Here is a 17010-nt window from a genome sequence, read left to right as displayed (position 1 = left end):
TATTTCATTTTCTTCCACATATTTTATTACATCATAACCTGTACCCAAGAATGCCTAAAGCTCAAGGTTTACTCCTCTTAACAGATTGAACAGACTGAGAGCACAGCTGGTCATCTCACAGTGCATCTACATCACATATGCTCCTGATCTTAATGTCACTGGCTGAGAAATCCCTACCTAATTCAACATGCACTATTTTAATCTCCCTACATGTATACAGAGAAAGCAAAGAAAGTGAATATGGAGTTTGAAAGTGTATGGGAACTTTTGGATCTGCAAGCAGACAGCTGCTGTAGGAAACCAGCCTTAATATATTTCCATCACTTAACTTTGAAAGTTTATATTTTCAAACATTTCTAGATTTCTCTAACTGGGAAAAGTCACTTATCTGGCAATTATTGGAAACTGGGCTTGAGATCTCAGGATTGGGCTGTAAAGCAGAACAGTTTCTTAGATATATGCAAATGATGCTGTTCTAAGGGGACAAATCAGGGTTGAAGATGTTTTATTACACATGTTCCTCAGTAACCCTGTTTTGTGCTGCTCCCATTCTAAATCCTGCAGGCATTCCCTCCTTTTTTTCTGCACAGTGCATTGTCTCCCCAGCTGTGCCAGCAGAACAGGTCTGAGAGTGACCCACCCTTACAAAGCATCAGCCTGTCCCTTCACCCTGAGCAGTGGCACGGGTTTTATTGACAGGATTTCCTCAGGCACCCCTTGTGTGCTGGGCCCAGCAGGTCTCTCTCAAGGGTTTCTCAGAGATGGGGGTGTAGGAGGTGAGTAGCTGACATCTTTTGTCAGGAGAGGGGAATAGGAAGGGAATCTGCTTCACTCTTCAATCCTTACCATGCCTCACAGCTGTAGCTAATTCTGCTGGGTGGGGCAGTTATCACACCTCGGTTTAGTACATTTGCTGGGTCTGTTTTGTCACTGTGGGAAAAGCCAGTGCATGGAGGTGCAGGACATTGTGGGAAGCACAGGCTCAGACCATGCAGAGAGCATTTCCAGCTAAATTTGCTAATTTAGGCTGGCTGTATTCCCTGGCAGGCAGTGAGGAGCCACACTGCCGCCGGTTAGCGGCACTCCCATAGCTAGGGAGAGGGGTGGGAACAGCTCGTCTCTGAGCCACTCTCAGGAGATGGCCTCACTTCATAAGTAAGACTCCTGCACCTTCTCTAAGCACAGGGACAGTGCTTTCCCCTCATAATTTGCCTGATTTGAAAACCAGTTCTAAATCTTTTCAACACTGATTTCCCTGGAATGGTCTTGAAATTTTAATTAATTTTACAGTATGTTTAACAGATTTTGTACTGTCACTTAACTGCCTAATTACTGGGTCTTAATGCCTAATTTTCCCTGTTTTCTTCTCCACACACATGCAAAAAAAAAAATCTTATTCATAACTCACTTTGGGTTCATAACAGAAACTCTTTTTAAGCACAATTTTCCCCTTGAAAATCAATAAAATTTAGTCTGGATCCAGAGAGAATAAAATAAATATGACAGACAATAGCCAATTTTAAGCGCTCAGATGTCAGCTGCCTCCAATCTCCCAAACTGAGATACAACTGCCAGTTGTACCAGAGCTACTATTACTTTATTATGATACCAATATTTTCACTGTTTGTAAGAAGCAGAAAGAGGACATTTTGTATGAAATTATGTAGGAAATAGGTCCATGGAGTGAGTACAGAATATTAGAATGCAGGCTATACTGAAAAACTTGGTCAGAGGATCCTGTCTAAAGCAGGAAGAACTAGTTTTACTGGTATTTACTTAGCAGGGAAGTAATTTTAACTCTTGGTTCAAGATAAATGATTGTAACTAAAATAGCAGGAAAGCTATTGTCATAAGGTATAACCAGTTTTAATCCACATAAAAAGAACAAAAACACAGAAGTTTACGGCACAGTAGATATGTTTGAAATGTAGAAAAAGTTTATCAAGGAGCTGGATTATTGATTATCTTCTAATTATTACCTGTAGGACACAAGTATATAGAAAGCTAAAACCGTATGTTACAGAAGATTAATAACATTCAGCAATTCTATTGCATAATTTAACAATACAATGGAATAGGCAAACATATCATAGGTTGTTTGTCAAGTTTCTCCGATTCAAGTCTCAAGTCACATGCCAGGGATATATTTTACTCACAGCTCCAAACCTTCTGCATCATTCATCAAACTATATATTCTCATCTTGTGTAGATATGCGTAGTCTGTCCAAGAGGAGAGATTTTGAAAATCAGGGTCAAGTTTATGTTACACACCCCTGTAAGTACTTTTGGAGAAAGGAAAAGGTGCCTGTCTCACTCTCTGTAGGGACATAGTAAAGTTTTCAATCCTGCATTTTCTTCAGGATCTTATGTCTGAGGGTCTCTGTGTGCCCTGAAATTTCTCTTCATAAGCAGCCACTGCACCTGGTGAAAGCATCTCTGCATGTATTTGTGTCGTACTGATGTTACATTGAAAATTATTCTGATAGCTGGAGTAGACAGTTCAATTTTCTGTTTCCTGAAGTTAACCGTCTCAGACTTTTTCAGAACATAAGCACAGCCGTTTTCAGGGTTTATATTCTGGGTTTACAGTCTATCTTTTTGGTGACAAATGTTAGACGTAACTTATTGAATGCAGAAGGACAAGCTTTGCAGTTTATTTCTGTACAAAATAAATCTTCACTCAGATAGCAGGTGTTTATGCAGCAGTAAACAAAATAATGAAGCCCTACCTGTATTAATACTGCTGCTCAGGGTCTTTGGATTTAGATCCAGGATCATTCTGCAGTCCTTCTGAATCACCAAATCTTGATTTTCGGTTCATTTTAGCATAATTCTTCCTCTGTCCCACCTTAGCTTTTCAGGAAGTTAAATATCATATCTTCTCTGACTTAGTAATTTTCTTGCTGGTTTCAAAGGGGTGGTTCCAGGCTTGCCTGTTTTTGCACAGTAGATGGAGACTATCTGATCTCAAACCCCAGCAATATGCCAAAGGACAGGAGAAACTGGGACTTGGTCCTCAACTGTTTGTCCCAGGGTGCTTCCTCTAGGCTCTATTGAAGCCTCAGATCTGACTCTGCTCCTGGTCTGCCAGGAATGCACTGCACCCTCCGCAGCTAAAACCTTGTTGCTGGTGCAGTAGTCCATCACTCAGCTGCTTAATATCTGCAGGAATCTATTATGTGGATGGAGATGTATTCCACAAATCATTTCAACCCACTGACATTTTCACCCAAGTTGAAGTCTGAGAAAATATTGCAGAACATGATGTCCTAAATTGTCCACAGAATTATGTGTGCTGAGCCATTATCTGACTCTGAATGGGAAAAGAAAAATGAATTCTTTACTTATGTCACAATAGATGATGCCCTGTAAGGCGAAGAATTTTCTGATGTTAGAAGATTTTACTTTACAACCATGAATTCTTTAGACATAGGATTTATTTAAATAGAGCGTGAAATAGCTTATTTTACACTAAGCTTTCTAATCTGAAATCCAGTTTTAATTCACCAAATTTTTAAAATGTTTTTGAGTAAATATCTTAAAATCCATGATATTTTTTTCTGCTTCTGCTAGGATGTTGAAATTCCCAGTCTCATAGCTTGGCACATTATTTTGCACTTATACTTTTCTTAGAGTATTCTCTGTTTCAGGATAATATAGAGTTAAAATAATTTCCAGTACTTTCTTTCAGATCACAGTGTGTGTGAAGACACTTGTACTGTAAATCCAGTCTTCTTTCTTTTTTTGTCACCAAATATTTGCTATGCATCAAAGTACTTTTGTATTGCTAACACAAAGACAGCATTACTTTAAGAGCAAGGCAGGGGGAGCAAGTTAACTACAAAAATTATTTTTATTCATACATGAAAGTAACAATAATATCAATAAGAGGGTCAAATTAGGTGCAATTAAAGAATCAGAGCTAAAAGGATTATAGAAGTGTCCACTCTTGACAGAAAAACTTTTTAAGGTTTTTGTTCTAAGGCTGGCAAACTTTCATAGCCCTGAACTTGTTTAATTATTTGAGTGCACTTTTGGCTAGAATTGGGCCAAATTTCAACAAGGATTTAACATATCTTTAACTCCATGTTGAGTTCACAGAATCACAGAATTCCTAGCATCACTAGTTGGAAGAGGCCTTCAAGATCATCAAATCCAACCCATCCCCTAACACCTCAACTAGACCGTGGCACTGAACACCACATCAAATCTTTTTTTAAACACATCCAGGGATGGTGACTCCACCACCTCCCGCAGCAGACCATTCCAGTACCTTATCATTCTTTCCGTAATAACTTTTTCGTAATGTCCAACATATATTTGCATTGGCACAGCTTAAGTCTGTGTCCTCTCGTTCTATCTGTTTTTGCCTGGAGAAAGAGACCAAACCCCACCTGACTACAACCACTTTTCGGAGAGTTGTAGAGAGCGATAAGGTCACCTCTGAGTCTCCTTTTCTCCAGGATAAACACCTCCACCTCCCTCAGTCATTCCTCACAGGGCTTGTGTTCCAAGCCCCTCACCAGCCTCGTTGCCCTCCTCTGGGCAAGCGTTCAAGCATCTCAAGGCCCTTCCCAAGCTGAGGGGCCAGAACTGGACACAGCACTCAGGGTGCAGCCTCACCAGTGCCAAGTACAGGGGAGCAGTGACCTCCCTCTCATCCCTTCATCCTCTGATGTGGTCCTGCTGGCCACACTGTTCTTGATACAGGCCAGGATGCCCTTGGCCTTCTTGGCCACCATGGCACACTGCTGGCTCATGTTCAGCACTGTCCAGCCTGGGCACTGTCCAGCCACACCGTCCCCAGCCTATAACGCTGCAGGGGGTTATTGTGGCCAAAATGCAGGACTCAGCACATGGACTCATTAAAGTTCATCTTATTGGACTCTGCCCATCCATTCAGCTGTTCCAGATCTCTCTGCAGAGCCCTCCTACCTCCCAGCACATCAACACACGATCCCAGCTTAGTGTCATCTGCAAATTTACTGATGAAAGACTCAATAGCCTCATCCATATTGTCAATAAAAATATTGAACAAAACTGGCCCCAGCACAGACCCCTGAGGGGCACCACTGGTGCCTGGCTGCCAGCTGGCTGCAGCACCGTTCATCACCACTCTCTGAGCATGGCCATCCAGCCGTTTCATAACCCAGAAAAGAGTGTTCCTGTCCAAGCCAGCTTTTCCAGGAGTCTTCTGTGGGTGACAGTGTCAAAGGCCTTGCTGAAGTCCAAATAGACAATATCCACAGCCTTTCCTGCATCCACCAGGCAGGTCACCTAGCAAAGCATTCAAGGGCATACTTGAGCTTTGTTGAATCCAGACTATCACATACACTAGAGATATAATTATCTTTCCAGGAATTAATGTTTTGGAAGTGATGCCAACTTCATTTTGCGAGAAAGGGAATAAATGGGCCTCATCCAGTTCACTGTGATCATTATGAAATTGCCACTTGATTTGCAGGGGAGCAGTGGTGTGGAATAGATTTTCAATAATATATATGCTTATGTTACATCTACAATTTATGATGTACAGTTTTGATGGCATTGCTCTCTGCCTGTGAAGAAAAGCCTCAGACCAAATAGATGGAACTAAACACAGTTGCATTTCATCCAGGCTTTTCCTTCTTTTATTTTTACAAAATTTTTATCAGATATTTCCCAAAAAGGTAGCAGATTTCTGACAAAGATACTGATACAGAGAACTTTCACCTGCTTTCCTTTTCTTCACAAAAATCCATCAGGAAAACTGTTGCCCTCCTCAAAAGATGATCTTATATAGAGGAGTGAGTATACGTATGGCATGATTTCACGATATAAGAGGTTTCCTTGGTGTGTTCTTATCCAGAAAGAAATGTATTTGTACAGTTCATGATCTTTGTAAATCAAAGCATAATACAGTGGTGAGATTTTCCACAATGATCAAGAAAATAAGAATAGCAGTGAAATATAGAAGAGCACATACTCCTTGAGAGCAGGAGAACAGGAAAAAACTAGTTTGATGCAAGACTTTCTCATGTGGATTATCTCAGGTCTAGAAACATGAATGAACACATATTGAAACATTTTCCTTCAGCAGAAGCGACTAAAGGGATATCATCTTTATCTAAATGCTTATGTTCACAATATTCTTAATGACAGGATAACTTGGAAAGCTTTATCACTCTGTCTCATTTGGTTTTAATTAACCAACATAGTATGAAGTTCCAAGAAGTTTTGTGCATAGCTTATAAAACCAAGATTACAAAACTATAAGACCAAGTTAACTTTCTACTAAGGATTTAAGTATCTAAGACACTGCATAGAATGTGACAACAGTAGGCTTCACTGAAGAAAGCACCATTTTTATTCAGCTACTGAGTGCAAACAAAATGGTGTTGGTTAATTAACATGTGGTGCATCCCACACAACAGCGTATCCACTTGAAATGCCATTTATTTAAACTTTTCCAATCTGTGTCATTCCCAATAGAATTTTTATTTTCCTGAACCATTATTGGACATGATTACTTTATCTGAATTAGGAAACAGCAGGTGCACACAAACGCTCATACATGTGTGAGCACGCCTATATAAATTATGACAGGAAATCAACTGTTCTTTCCTGTCAGGTAGCAGAGGGTCACACTTTGTGACTGCCTATTCTGGTAGTAAAGACTAAAATACACCTCAGCAAATTTGCCAGCCTAGATGCTTTTCAGCACTGTTTTTGCTTTAGGGAATAATGTGGCTTAGGAAAGAGCTACAGAGGCAGGTTCAGGTTTTCTTCTCTCTCTCACCTACTCTGAATTGCCTAGGAGTATGCCACTACTAATGAAGCAAAAGACACATTTGTATGGTTTTATGAGCATCTTATACATAACTTTGCCAGTTTTTGTAAAAAAATAAAAGCCATTTGTTTAAAGCATCAGAGCAAATAAAGATGATAAAATGTCAAACTAAATCAAATCTCGATTCCATGCATGGTAGAAAAATACTGTACTACCAGAAAAACTTCCTGAATAAAATATACTGTAAAGTCTCATATACATGCAAAAAATGGTTAAATAGAAAAATAATTGTCGCTGTTGAGGCAGTCACGACACGAGGCAAAGACTACTAGCAGTCTCAGATGGCAAATTTTTATTATTGAATACAGCTGATCTTTTATACACTTTCTAATTGGTTATGCTTCTTCTACCTTAACTATTGGACACAATAAATTAACATAAACCTATTGGTGAAAAGTTACAGTGACTTAACTAACTTTCTAAAAATACTTTGTGCAGATGTAAAATTCTCTTGTTATCTTTCTTCAATTCCTCAATTCTCTTAATCTCTTTAGTTACAACCTTTAAAAAAACCTCCTTATCAACTTCTTCTTTCTTCTCAACTTCTTCTCGCTCCTTTAACTAACAATCCCGCTATTAACCCCTTCTACAAATATGACAAATGCCATGGCAAATATCTGATGTGTTTACAGCTGGCAACATCCTTTCATGTTTCATACTAACTACTTGAAAGTACAAAAACAGTAAAGGATAAGACATTGAAATCAAGGAATGATAACTTTTTGCAATCAGGAAAGGGGTAGGTCTGAAATTTCCTGCAGTTTATGGTTCATGCAATAAAAGTTTCCAGTTCATTCCATTCAACTATCAGGACATGAATCACCTGAAATCTCATATCATGTCAGATTTCCCAGAAATGCTTGATGTCAAATTCTATGCTATTCATTTTTATAAATTTTCTCATGGAAAAGGATTTTATTTCTTATGCTTCTGGAAATAAAACTATTATGAAAGAAGCTCTATAGACCTTCCCTAATGTTTGCAGTTTGGGAAAAAGAAAACTGCGAAATAAAGCTAAATAAGTGGATTATTTTTTACTTTGCCAAAATACTTGCTTGAGTGTTGCTAGGATCATTCTGTTCCCTGATCTCCTGAGAGCTGAGAGATCTTAGAATGAGCGACAAAAATAATTGCCTCAGAACCACTAAAGACTGAATTACATTTCCTTTCGTTTCCATGAAGCTGTCCTGAGCAATAGTCAAAGAGAAACCCCCAAAATACCAATGAAAATTATATTTTCCAGAAGGAGTCCTAAAATATCTCAAGAAAGTGGAGAGTCTGAAGAGCACTCAGGCTACACAAAACCAAAGCTGCAGATGTTGTCATGATTAAGAGCATTGAGGCGGCCAAACCACTGAGTCCCAAACTTTTGATCTCTCAGTTTTAGCTAGAATTTTCCTCCTTGACTTGTATTAGAATTGAAACCCAGGGTAGAGATGCCATTAAGAAAGTACATTTATTCAGGCAATAAATACCAGCTTGCTCTCTATTTCCATCGCTTTTTCATAATGCAGGGAAAATCACAGCCATGACTTTTTTTTGATGACGCAAACCTGTTCCATCATAATTTCCACTAGAAATTTCATTTCTCCTATAAAATGTGTCTTTAAAGAGCCTACAATATTTTTAACATTTGTTATGCAATCAATACACTAAAGTGTTCTTTACATAACTATATTAAGACTATGTTCATTATTTCAGTCAATTAATCTTTTTCCTTTGAAATGCTGTTTGATATAAGCTTTTTTGGGGGTGGGAATATGGAGTAATTACATACTTTGTTTAAAACTTAACAATTATGGGGTCTTTCACATTTAAGATCAATCCGTCCTTTCAAATATTAATTATTTTCATAGCTCTGCGTGAAATATGTCTCTTATTTGCCCACTGTGCAGTCAGTATTAGCTGATTGATTACAAATTAATATTTAATGGAAATATTATTAATATTAATGTTTTTATAAGTATATTTCATTTTATGTTGGCAGTTCTTTTTTCCTTTTTCTGATTCAATTGAGTGATAGGTCACTTCTGTGAATAAGGTTGCTTTTAGTGAGGGTACAACATTCAGAATCACTTTGAACACTGAATTTTATATCTAGATTCTAGAGTGGAAACTGTTTAAACATTAACGTTCTCAACTCTGTATTACAGCTTTAGTACAAATATAACCTATTATAAGCCTGGGGATGCAGTCATCAGATACTGGTAAACGATGAGCTTGTATTTAAAAGTACTCACCATGAGTCCTGTGTGCAGTTTTGAGCACCACAACATAAGGATATAAATTTATTAGGGAGCATACATTAGAGGAAGATACTTAAGTGTCTAGTGAAGAAGTCATATGAGGAGTGGATGAAATTACCTGGTTTGTGCAGCCTCAAGAAGAGGAGACTGGGGGTAGACCTCATTGCAATCTGCAATTTCCTCATGAGGGGAAACAGAGTAGAAGACACTGATCTCTTCTTTGTGCTGACCAGTGACAGGACCTGAGGGAACGGGCTGAAGCTGAATCAGGAGAGGTTTAGGTTGCATATCAGGAAAAGGCTTTTCACCCAGAGGGTGTCTGGGCACTGGAACAGGCTCCCCAGAGAAGTGGTCACAGCACCAAGCCTGGCAGAGTTCAAGTAGCACGTGGACAATGCTCTCAGGCACATGGTGTGACTCTTGGGTTTATTCTGTGGAGAGCCAGGAGCTGGACCTAATGATCCTTAGATCATATAGAATCATAGAATATCCTGAGTTAGAACTCAATAATATCCCTTCCAGCTCAGGATAGTCTATGATTTGATGATTCTGTAATCTATCTTGTGATCTGTCAGCCCAGATATTCTTGAATTTAGGAAATGTTCCTTTGTGGATCTAAACTTGCACAGCACAGCCTTTCCATGTGCTGTTTAAAAGCATCTGCAGACAGAAAAATCTTAACTTTTTTTTTTTTTTTTTTCCTACTGTGAATGTCAGCATTGGCTGGTAGATGTTGTTCAGTCTCTATCTGTGGCAGGCTGCCCTGCTCCTTCTGTGAGGGGGTGTTAAAGCAAATTCTTGCAGCATGGAAAGAGCTATTACAGAAACTACCATTAAAAAGTAGTTGTCCTCAAGCACATATAGTTGGGTTGCAGACCTCCATTTAAACCACCCTGCAGCAAAACTGCAGATGTTTTTACCTACACCATTTTTATGGTTTCCTTTTAGCATCTTATTATAAAGGACGAGTCCTTTGCTCTCCCTTATTAACAACTAAACTGACCCTGTTTATCCAGTGTGAAAAACACTGGAGAGATTGATTACAAACATAAAGGCTTTATTTTGACATACTGGAATGTGGGGAAGGACTCACTGAACTTAGAGTCTATAGGAATATGTCACATCCAATGGCCAATAGTAACATGAAAAATTATTGTCCAAGGCAATCAAACAAAGCATTACAAGAAGAGAAATATACATTTTATTTTTTTTTTCTTTTCCAGAGCCACATAACAAAGATAAAATTAGTGAATCTGGTGAATATTCTCTCACTTTTATTTTACTTTTAAACAATCCCAATATTTTAAATTAATTCTTGTCAGGAGTTAATATTTGATACTTTTCAAAATTTGCTTTTACAGGCAAAACAACAAAGAAAGAAGCAAAAGTACATGGTAAGTCCTGTAAAAGACTGTAAGTTTTAGAGTCTCATTTATCTGGTTTGATTTTCAGTTGAGACAGGATTACATAGTGGGATAAAAAAAATAAAGCCATGAATATAATTTTACTGGTTTAATTAAAGTTACTTAAGCAATTGAATGGATGTGGGGCAACCATTCAGTCTTCTGGAACTGAGATCTAATTAAATGTCAAGAAGAACAAGAGGGGGAAAAATTCTTTATTTCATCTTTTAAAAGGTTTCTCTTTTCAAAGAAAGTTACAATAAATGGATGGAGAAACAAACACAAAATACAAGATTCAGAATGAGGAGGATAGGAAAATAAAGTAGGCTGTTTAATTTTCTTTTATGCCAGGCACCCATGCATTTTATTGTTGCAGCAAGGTGCTCTTGTTGCCAAGTGGAAACCACTTCTCCAGTTTATACAAATTTAGGAGAGCATAAAGATTTTCTCCTTTTACAGCCAAGCTTGATGACTCATTCATCAGATGACTCTATTTTCTCAGATACAAATTCGGAGCAAGAAGTACCTACGGTAAAAAGTCAATTTGTAGAAAAATGAATCTGTCCTTTTCTATAACATAAAAACCTGTCACAGTGCTTCAGAATGAAGGAAAAAAAAACAAGAGAAATGAGGTAGCTCAATTAATTTGCTTTTAGTTAATGCAGTTGTGAAGAATAGTAAAGAAATGAAACTGAGAAAACTTATATAAAGGAAGATTTTTGAAACTGGATCCTCCTCTGTATCAATTCTAGAAGTTTCAATAAACTCAAAACAAAAAAAAAAAAAAAGGTGAAAAAACCCCTAGCTTCTGCAAATCAGTGAAATTTTAAAAAAAAAAAAAAAAAAAAAAAAAACCCAAAACATTTCTATTGCATATCTTCCACCTATGTTTAATATGTGCTCACTCTGGAGACTATTTTACTCCTTGTCTCATCCTCACACTTGAAAATAGCAGAGTTAGTGAAGCTCTATATATAACTTATCTATTGGCCTTGTTTTCCACTGCTTTTAATCTGCAGGTTAATTAGTCATCTGCCCATGAGACAATCTAAACAAGGAACACATGTGTGTGTCAGGTTTTGTCTGCATAAAAAATAAGCTCCTACTCTGCATAGATATGTAGCATATTGAAAAAGGAAAGAGGTGTTAGGATCAATTTTAATTCCTTTATTCATTTATCCAATTTGTTTCTGTGAATGTTTTATTTTACAGCAGCTGTGGAAACTCCAAAGTTAAAAGGTGAGTAACTTGCGTGGTTTTGAAAACTGAAATTGAAGAATGCTGCTGTCAACTTTCCTGTAATGAAAAAAAGCTGCTTGTGAAAAAAACTTATGACAATATGATTTATTTGAAACAAACAGCCCTTTAAATTGTAATGGTGTTTTCCTTGCAGCATCTCAAAGCAGGCATCTTTTCCTCAAATTTTTCAAGGACTAACTGTAATTCTCCAACAATCTGAAATTCAGTTTCTAACCCTAACTCAAGCCATAAGGCTTTTGTGACAGGCAGAAAGAAGGAGTGACCAATCTTCTACAGAGACATGACACAAAGAAATATTTCTCTTTTTGCTGTTCTAACTGCAGGACAAACCCAGTGACTGAACAGCTGTTTTCTTTAAGGAGTTTTGCAGGGAGGCTTGATTTAACAGGCTTTGTCTACCTTTCATACATGAACTGTCAATGGCAGGAGGTGTGACAGTATCAATGCTTGCTCCAAAGGTTCCTTCTTTCCACAAGGCACAGGGAACTGGGACTGGTAAGAAACATCAAGGATGTAAATTCAAGCTGAGCAAGTATTTAATTGTTTCCTACCAGTGTCTGGTTTTTAAGTATGTGCAGTGTAAATTACTAGCTCCAAATTGCCCTCAAGAACACTACAGATTCAGAAATTGGAATGTCAGGTTGCAAACTGCCCTTTGCTCTTAGTCCATGTTTATTCATGTGAATGACCACCATACTTTTATAAGCATTCCTTTTCAGACAAATAAGGGGAAAAAAAAAGTTTTAGGAAGTTCACTTAATTAAGGATAAGTAGAAACAGTGACCTTCCATTATATAATATAGGAATAATTCTTTTTGTTGTCAAAAGAACAGTCTCACAACTGAAAGTGTTGGCCTCAGCCAACACTTAGTTTTACCATAGGATCAACCTAATATTGAACCTGAATTGTTCCCCCAGTGTCTAAGTAATGACAACTTTGTTTGATTCTTCATTAAATAAAAATGAGCTGATTTTAGCTCTGGGGAAATTGTTGATTTCTTAAAAAAAAATTTTTTGATTTCTTAAAAATTTCTTGTTAGCAAGTCATCTAAATTTAACTTTATGTTGCTAATTTTGAAACTCAAACATAGCCTGTACTCCAGGGGGAAAATCATATTTATATGAGAATGTTACAGCTGTTCCTTTTGCTACTTAGTAAGAATCACAAAGGAATACTGTTATTTTCTTCTGTATTCTGATGCAGACAAATTCTAGTAGTGTTTAATAGTAGTCCTTTATTAGTGTTTAACCTTTCTTTAAGTCTGAGAAAGTCATAGCTATCAAATCCATATTTGTTGTTCTACATTGTTGCTATTTATTTGTTTCTCATTTTTCTCCTTTTAGTCCTTAGAGACTTAGCAGCTCTCTGGACACAATGTGATTTTCAATGTTCAGTAGGTGTTGGTAAATGTAAATTTTTTTAAAGCACATTCATGGAAGGCAAACAATTCTGTTCTGAACAAAAGCAAGGCTCTTGATGAAATTCTCTGCTTTGGTAATTAAACAAAATTAATCTGCTGGCATAGAAGGAGGTCTGGACCATTCCCCCCACCCTGTACTTCCTATGAACTATCAAACTCACATGGAGCTTTCTTGCATTTTCTCACAAGCCACTACAGCATGAATTTTTTTTTTATTTCTCCATATAACAGAAGAGTTCCTAACCATAACATACACTTCTTAAGTTAATGATTTCTTGATTTTTTTGTAATGTCACAATGAGGAGCCTCTGACCTCAGGGTTCAGTGAGTGAAATGTTTTTTGTTTCCAGTGGGAATGATTTCTTTCTGTCTTCCATCACACTGAGCAAATATCTCAAAATAGCTTTAAAATCAGTGACATTTTAAATGCATAGTTTTGATGTGGATGGTAGTTATGCAACCTGTCTCTTTTGGGATAAAAATATTGTGACAAATTTGATTTTAGCCTACAACTATTGAGACTGCACAAATATTTGATGAATTGCTCTCGTGGCCAATTTCAGCATAAAACAATAGCTGCTGAATTGTCTCTCATTTGTTTCCTAAGAGCTTGTGATAGAATCAGAGAAACAATTATAAAGTAAATTGCCAATTTGATCTGCATTATGCCAAGTTGTCAAGAATTTTTGCTGAGAAATTATAAAATATATGTGGGAGTATTTCTCCATTTATTTAATCTATTTTTTAAACTATATTTCACTGAAAATATGGTTCCCTGATTAATTCCTGATTTTACCTTCATTTTATTTCATATTGCTTCATGCAGGAGTTTTCGTGGGTTTAGTTTGGGATGGGGAGTTGTATTTCGTCTTTTTTTTTTTTTTTTTTAAATGCCTGCCATTCTTCAGAGAAGAAAATTATAATACATTACAACATTCATATTACCTAAGTCATATGGCTAAAATATCAGCTTCTCAAATAGGGAATACTTGGAACAGTATCATTTTTTACAAAGAGATCAACTTTCAGGCTACCATTCATAAGTGGCAAGAACTTTCAAAATGCCCAGTGGAAGGGATGACTTACTTCTTGACCTACTCAGAAAACTTGTCTCTGTTCTGATAGAGACAGCCAGACATTCTGAATCTTATTCCAAACACCGACTCTACATGGATGGGCTTTCTGTTTATGGAGACTTTCAAAGTGACAGCTGTTACCTTGATGACAAAAGACCTCTCAGATTCACCAAAGTAGCTCATACCTCTCTTCTGAAAAAGCAAAGGGAACAATGGAATGTCCTGTTTGTCCTCCCAGATACTGCTCTGCCATGTCTAGATGATGTTACTTGGCAGTTCCCAAAATTTCTGGAGCTCTGTTCTGTCTCAGCAAGTTCTTCCTTACAAGCACTCACTCAATCATGGAAGTGTGTTGCATTACTGAATGCACTGCTAGCCAGAATACTGTCAATATATCTATTGTTATAGCAGCCCCGATGTTTCTCGACGATGGATAGTTCCTTCATGATAACCACACTCCTGTTCTACCATCATTACATACATTTGATGACTAAACACATGATTTTTTTCAGAAAGCTGTATTGCTCTTCTAGCCAGCAGCTCAGTATCCAGAAAAAAAAAAAACTTTATTCCATTTTAATGGAATAGAAGTATTTATGTGATGTGGGCAGGTGAAAATTTTTACAGTAAATTTACAAACCAAAAAGGCTTTTATTTCAGCTAAAGAGGATAAAAATGCTTTGAAGAAAACAATCATTCTCAATAGCTCATTTAGCTCTTGTCATAGCTGCTTTTGCAGATGTAATGCTAAAAATATATTTTGAAATGAGTGTGGGGCAGGTTTCTGGTGCCTCTTTTCGTATATTTCTTTCCATATTCAAATAGGCTTATTCTTCAAGATATTGACCGCTTCAGTAAGCATTTTAGAAGCTCCATGATATTGATTTGCTCAGTGGCAGGGCTCAGTGCTCAGACTCATCTTGGCTTGTCAGAGTCTAGTTCATGGTTAGTATAAGTAGTACTGCTGATTTAGGCCCAGGTAATATGGATGGTAATATCAGAGGTCTACAATAAATATTAAGGGTGTTTGGTTCATTTTGGCTTTCTCTGTGTCCATGAACAGCAATAAAAAATTAGGTAGTTGGACAGAAGTGGAATACTTTTTTTTTTTTTTTTTGAGTCAGACATATTTTAAACCTAGATTTTATTTTCAGGAAAATTGAAGATTATCTTCAATAAAATGAGTTCCCTGAGGTAACTGAGGTGCAGAAGTGCAATATTGCACTGTTTACATGCAGCTTGCTCACAAACACCTGCTCACATCACAAGGGAGTAATTGATGCCTGTGACTGGGTTCATCCCACTCAACAGGAAACAGTTCATTTATCGATACCTGACTTTTCACTGAATCTCAGGTTCAGAGAATCTGGGAACAGATCATTCCTTTGACCCCCAGCCCACCAGCAGACATTGCAGACAGGCCATAGCTTATTAAGAGAGCTGATCTGTATGAGCAATCATGCCCACCAGTTCCAGATTGCTCTTGAAAGGATGTCCTGGTGGAGCCCCTGGGGCCAGACTTGCAGTCCAGGCAGCACGGAGGCAGTGAGCACACATGAAGGTACTTCATAGGTTCTTGAATTCCCTGACTTTCTCAGTATAAATAATGATAACAGAACATGACCTTCAGAATTTACTTTGTCTCTAAAAGCTAAACTCTTAATTTTCAACTGTGATTTGTTCTAATAAAATGACAGGGTGAAATAACAAGCTGAGAGGTTGTTATATGTGCTAATGACCCTGAAGCTGCAGACATTCTCTACCAGATGTAGATCCATCAGACGTAAATTAATTACATTATTTTACATCCATCAGATGTAAATTGATTTTCAGTGTCCACTTTACATCCTGCCACTTAGGCTGATTGTTTGTTCTTTATGCTACTTTCAAATAATGACAATGAAGCTTATTTTCATAATGCCACATTTTTTATCTCAAACACTGTACGACTTTTAAATTAAACAAGGATTTCATTTAGCGTAATAGTTATAAATTATGGCTACAAAAGCTTGGTTTCACAGAAGTGAAACGTTGGAAGTGCAATTTACAGCTAAACATGTATATTTCTAGATTTACAGCATTTAACCCCAAATAATTCAATGAATAAGAAATATATATGTTGTCCTAAAGATATAATCTTGTACGTCACCAAACCTGCAGTGTAAATTGTCAGAAACTATAAAAGATTCCAATATTTATGTAAGCAAGGTCTAACGGTACCCCTTCTTGCATTACCTCTTAGATAGTTTCATCCTTAATATCCTTTGTCTCCCAAGATGTGTAAATGAATTTACAAATTGTGCTTGCCAAGCTTGTGAATAAGCAATTGGATGAGTCCATGCATCCTGACCTGGGCTGCTGCAGCCGCTTCCCCTGGTGTCAGTAAAGGTTAAGCAGCCCTGCTTCACAAGGGACCTGGTTCACACTTCTTGCTTGCCCACAGAAATCTCAGTATTCAGAAGGATCAAGTTAGATGCCATAACATACAGTTCATCTGTGGCCTGCCACCTTCACTGAGCCTAACCACGTGCTTAAAGCTGAGAATACGAGGAAATGATTTGCTCTGTCAGGGGTGCAGAGTGCAGTTTTCTGCTGGTGCAAACAGAAAACCATGCTTTCTGGGGAACTCTTGAATGGCTGGGCTAGGTAAAGATCTGCTTGCTTTGCTCTCTTCTATGTTGCAAAATATGTTCTGCAGTTTAGCCCCTGTTTCACCTGACGTGACAGAATCATGTAATGGTTTGGGTTGGAAGGAGCCTTAAAGACCATCTAGTT

General features: G+C 37.5%; 1 protein-coding gene across 6 annotated transcripts in view; it reads left to right on the top strand.

Annotated features, from left to right (window-relative positions):
* The window catches only part of TRDN (triadin), a 232542-nt gene that overhangs the window by 139162 nt on the left and 76370 nt on the right, over nt 1–17010 (top strand). For 4 of the 6 annotated variants that reach the window (XM_041423670.1, XM_041423667.1, XM_041423671.1 and 1 more), the window contains 2 exons: nt 10437–10469; nt 11691–11717. In XM_041423670.1, coding sequence (XP_041279604.1) covers nt 10437–10469; nt 11691–11717 — 60 coding nt within the window. Of the gene's footprint in view, nt 1–10298; nt 10332–10436; nt 10470–11690; nt 11718–17010 lie in introns of all 6 variants that reach the window. The other 2 variants (XM_041423669.1, XM_041423668.1) reach the window with 2 other exon arrangements.

Source organism: Onychostruthus taczanowskii, unplaced genomic scaffold (assembly GCF_017590055.1).
Source record: "Onychostruthus taczanowskii isolate IOZ18803 unplaced genomic scaffold, ASM1759005v1 scaffold8, whole genome shotgun sequence".
NCBI classification, from domain to species: domain Eukaryota; kingdom Metazoa; phylum Chordata; class Aves; order Passeriformes; family Passeridae; genus Onychostruthus; species Onychostruthus taczanowskii.
The sequence above is the reverse complement of the archived record's forward strand: the minus strand, read 5'-3'. Positions and strand labels throughout refer to the sequence as shown.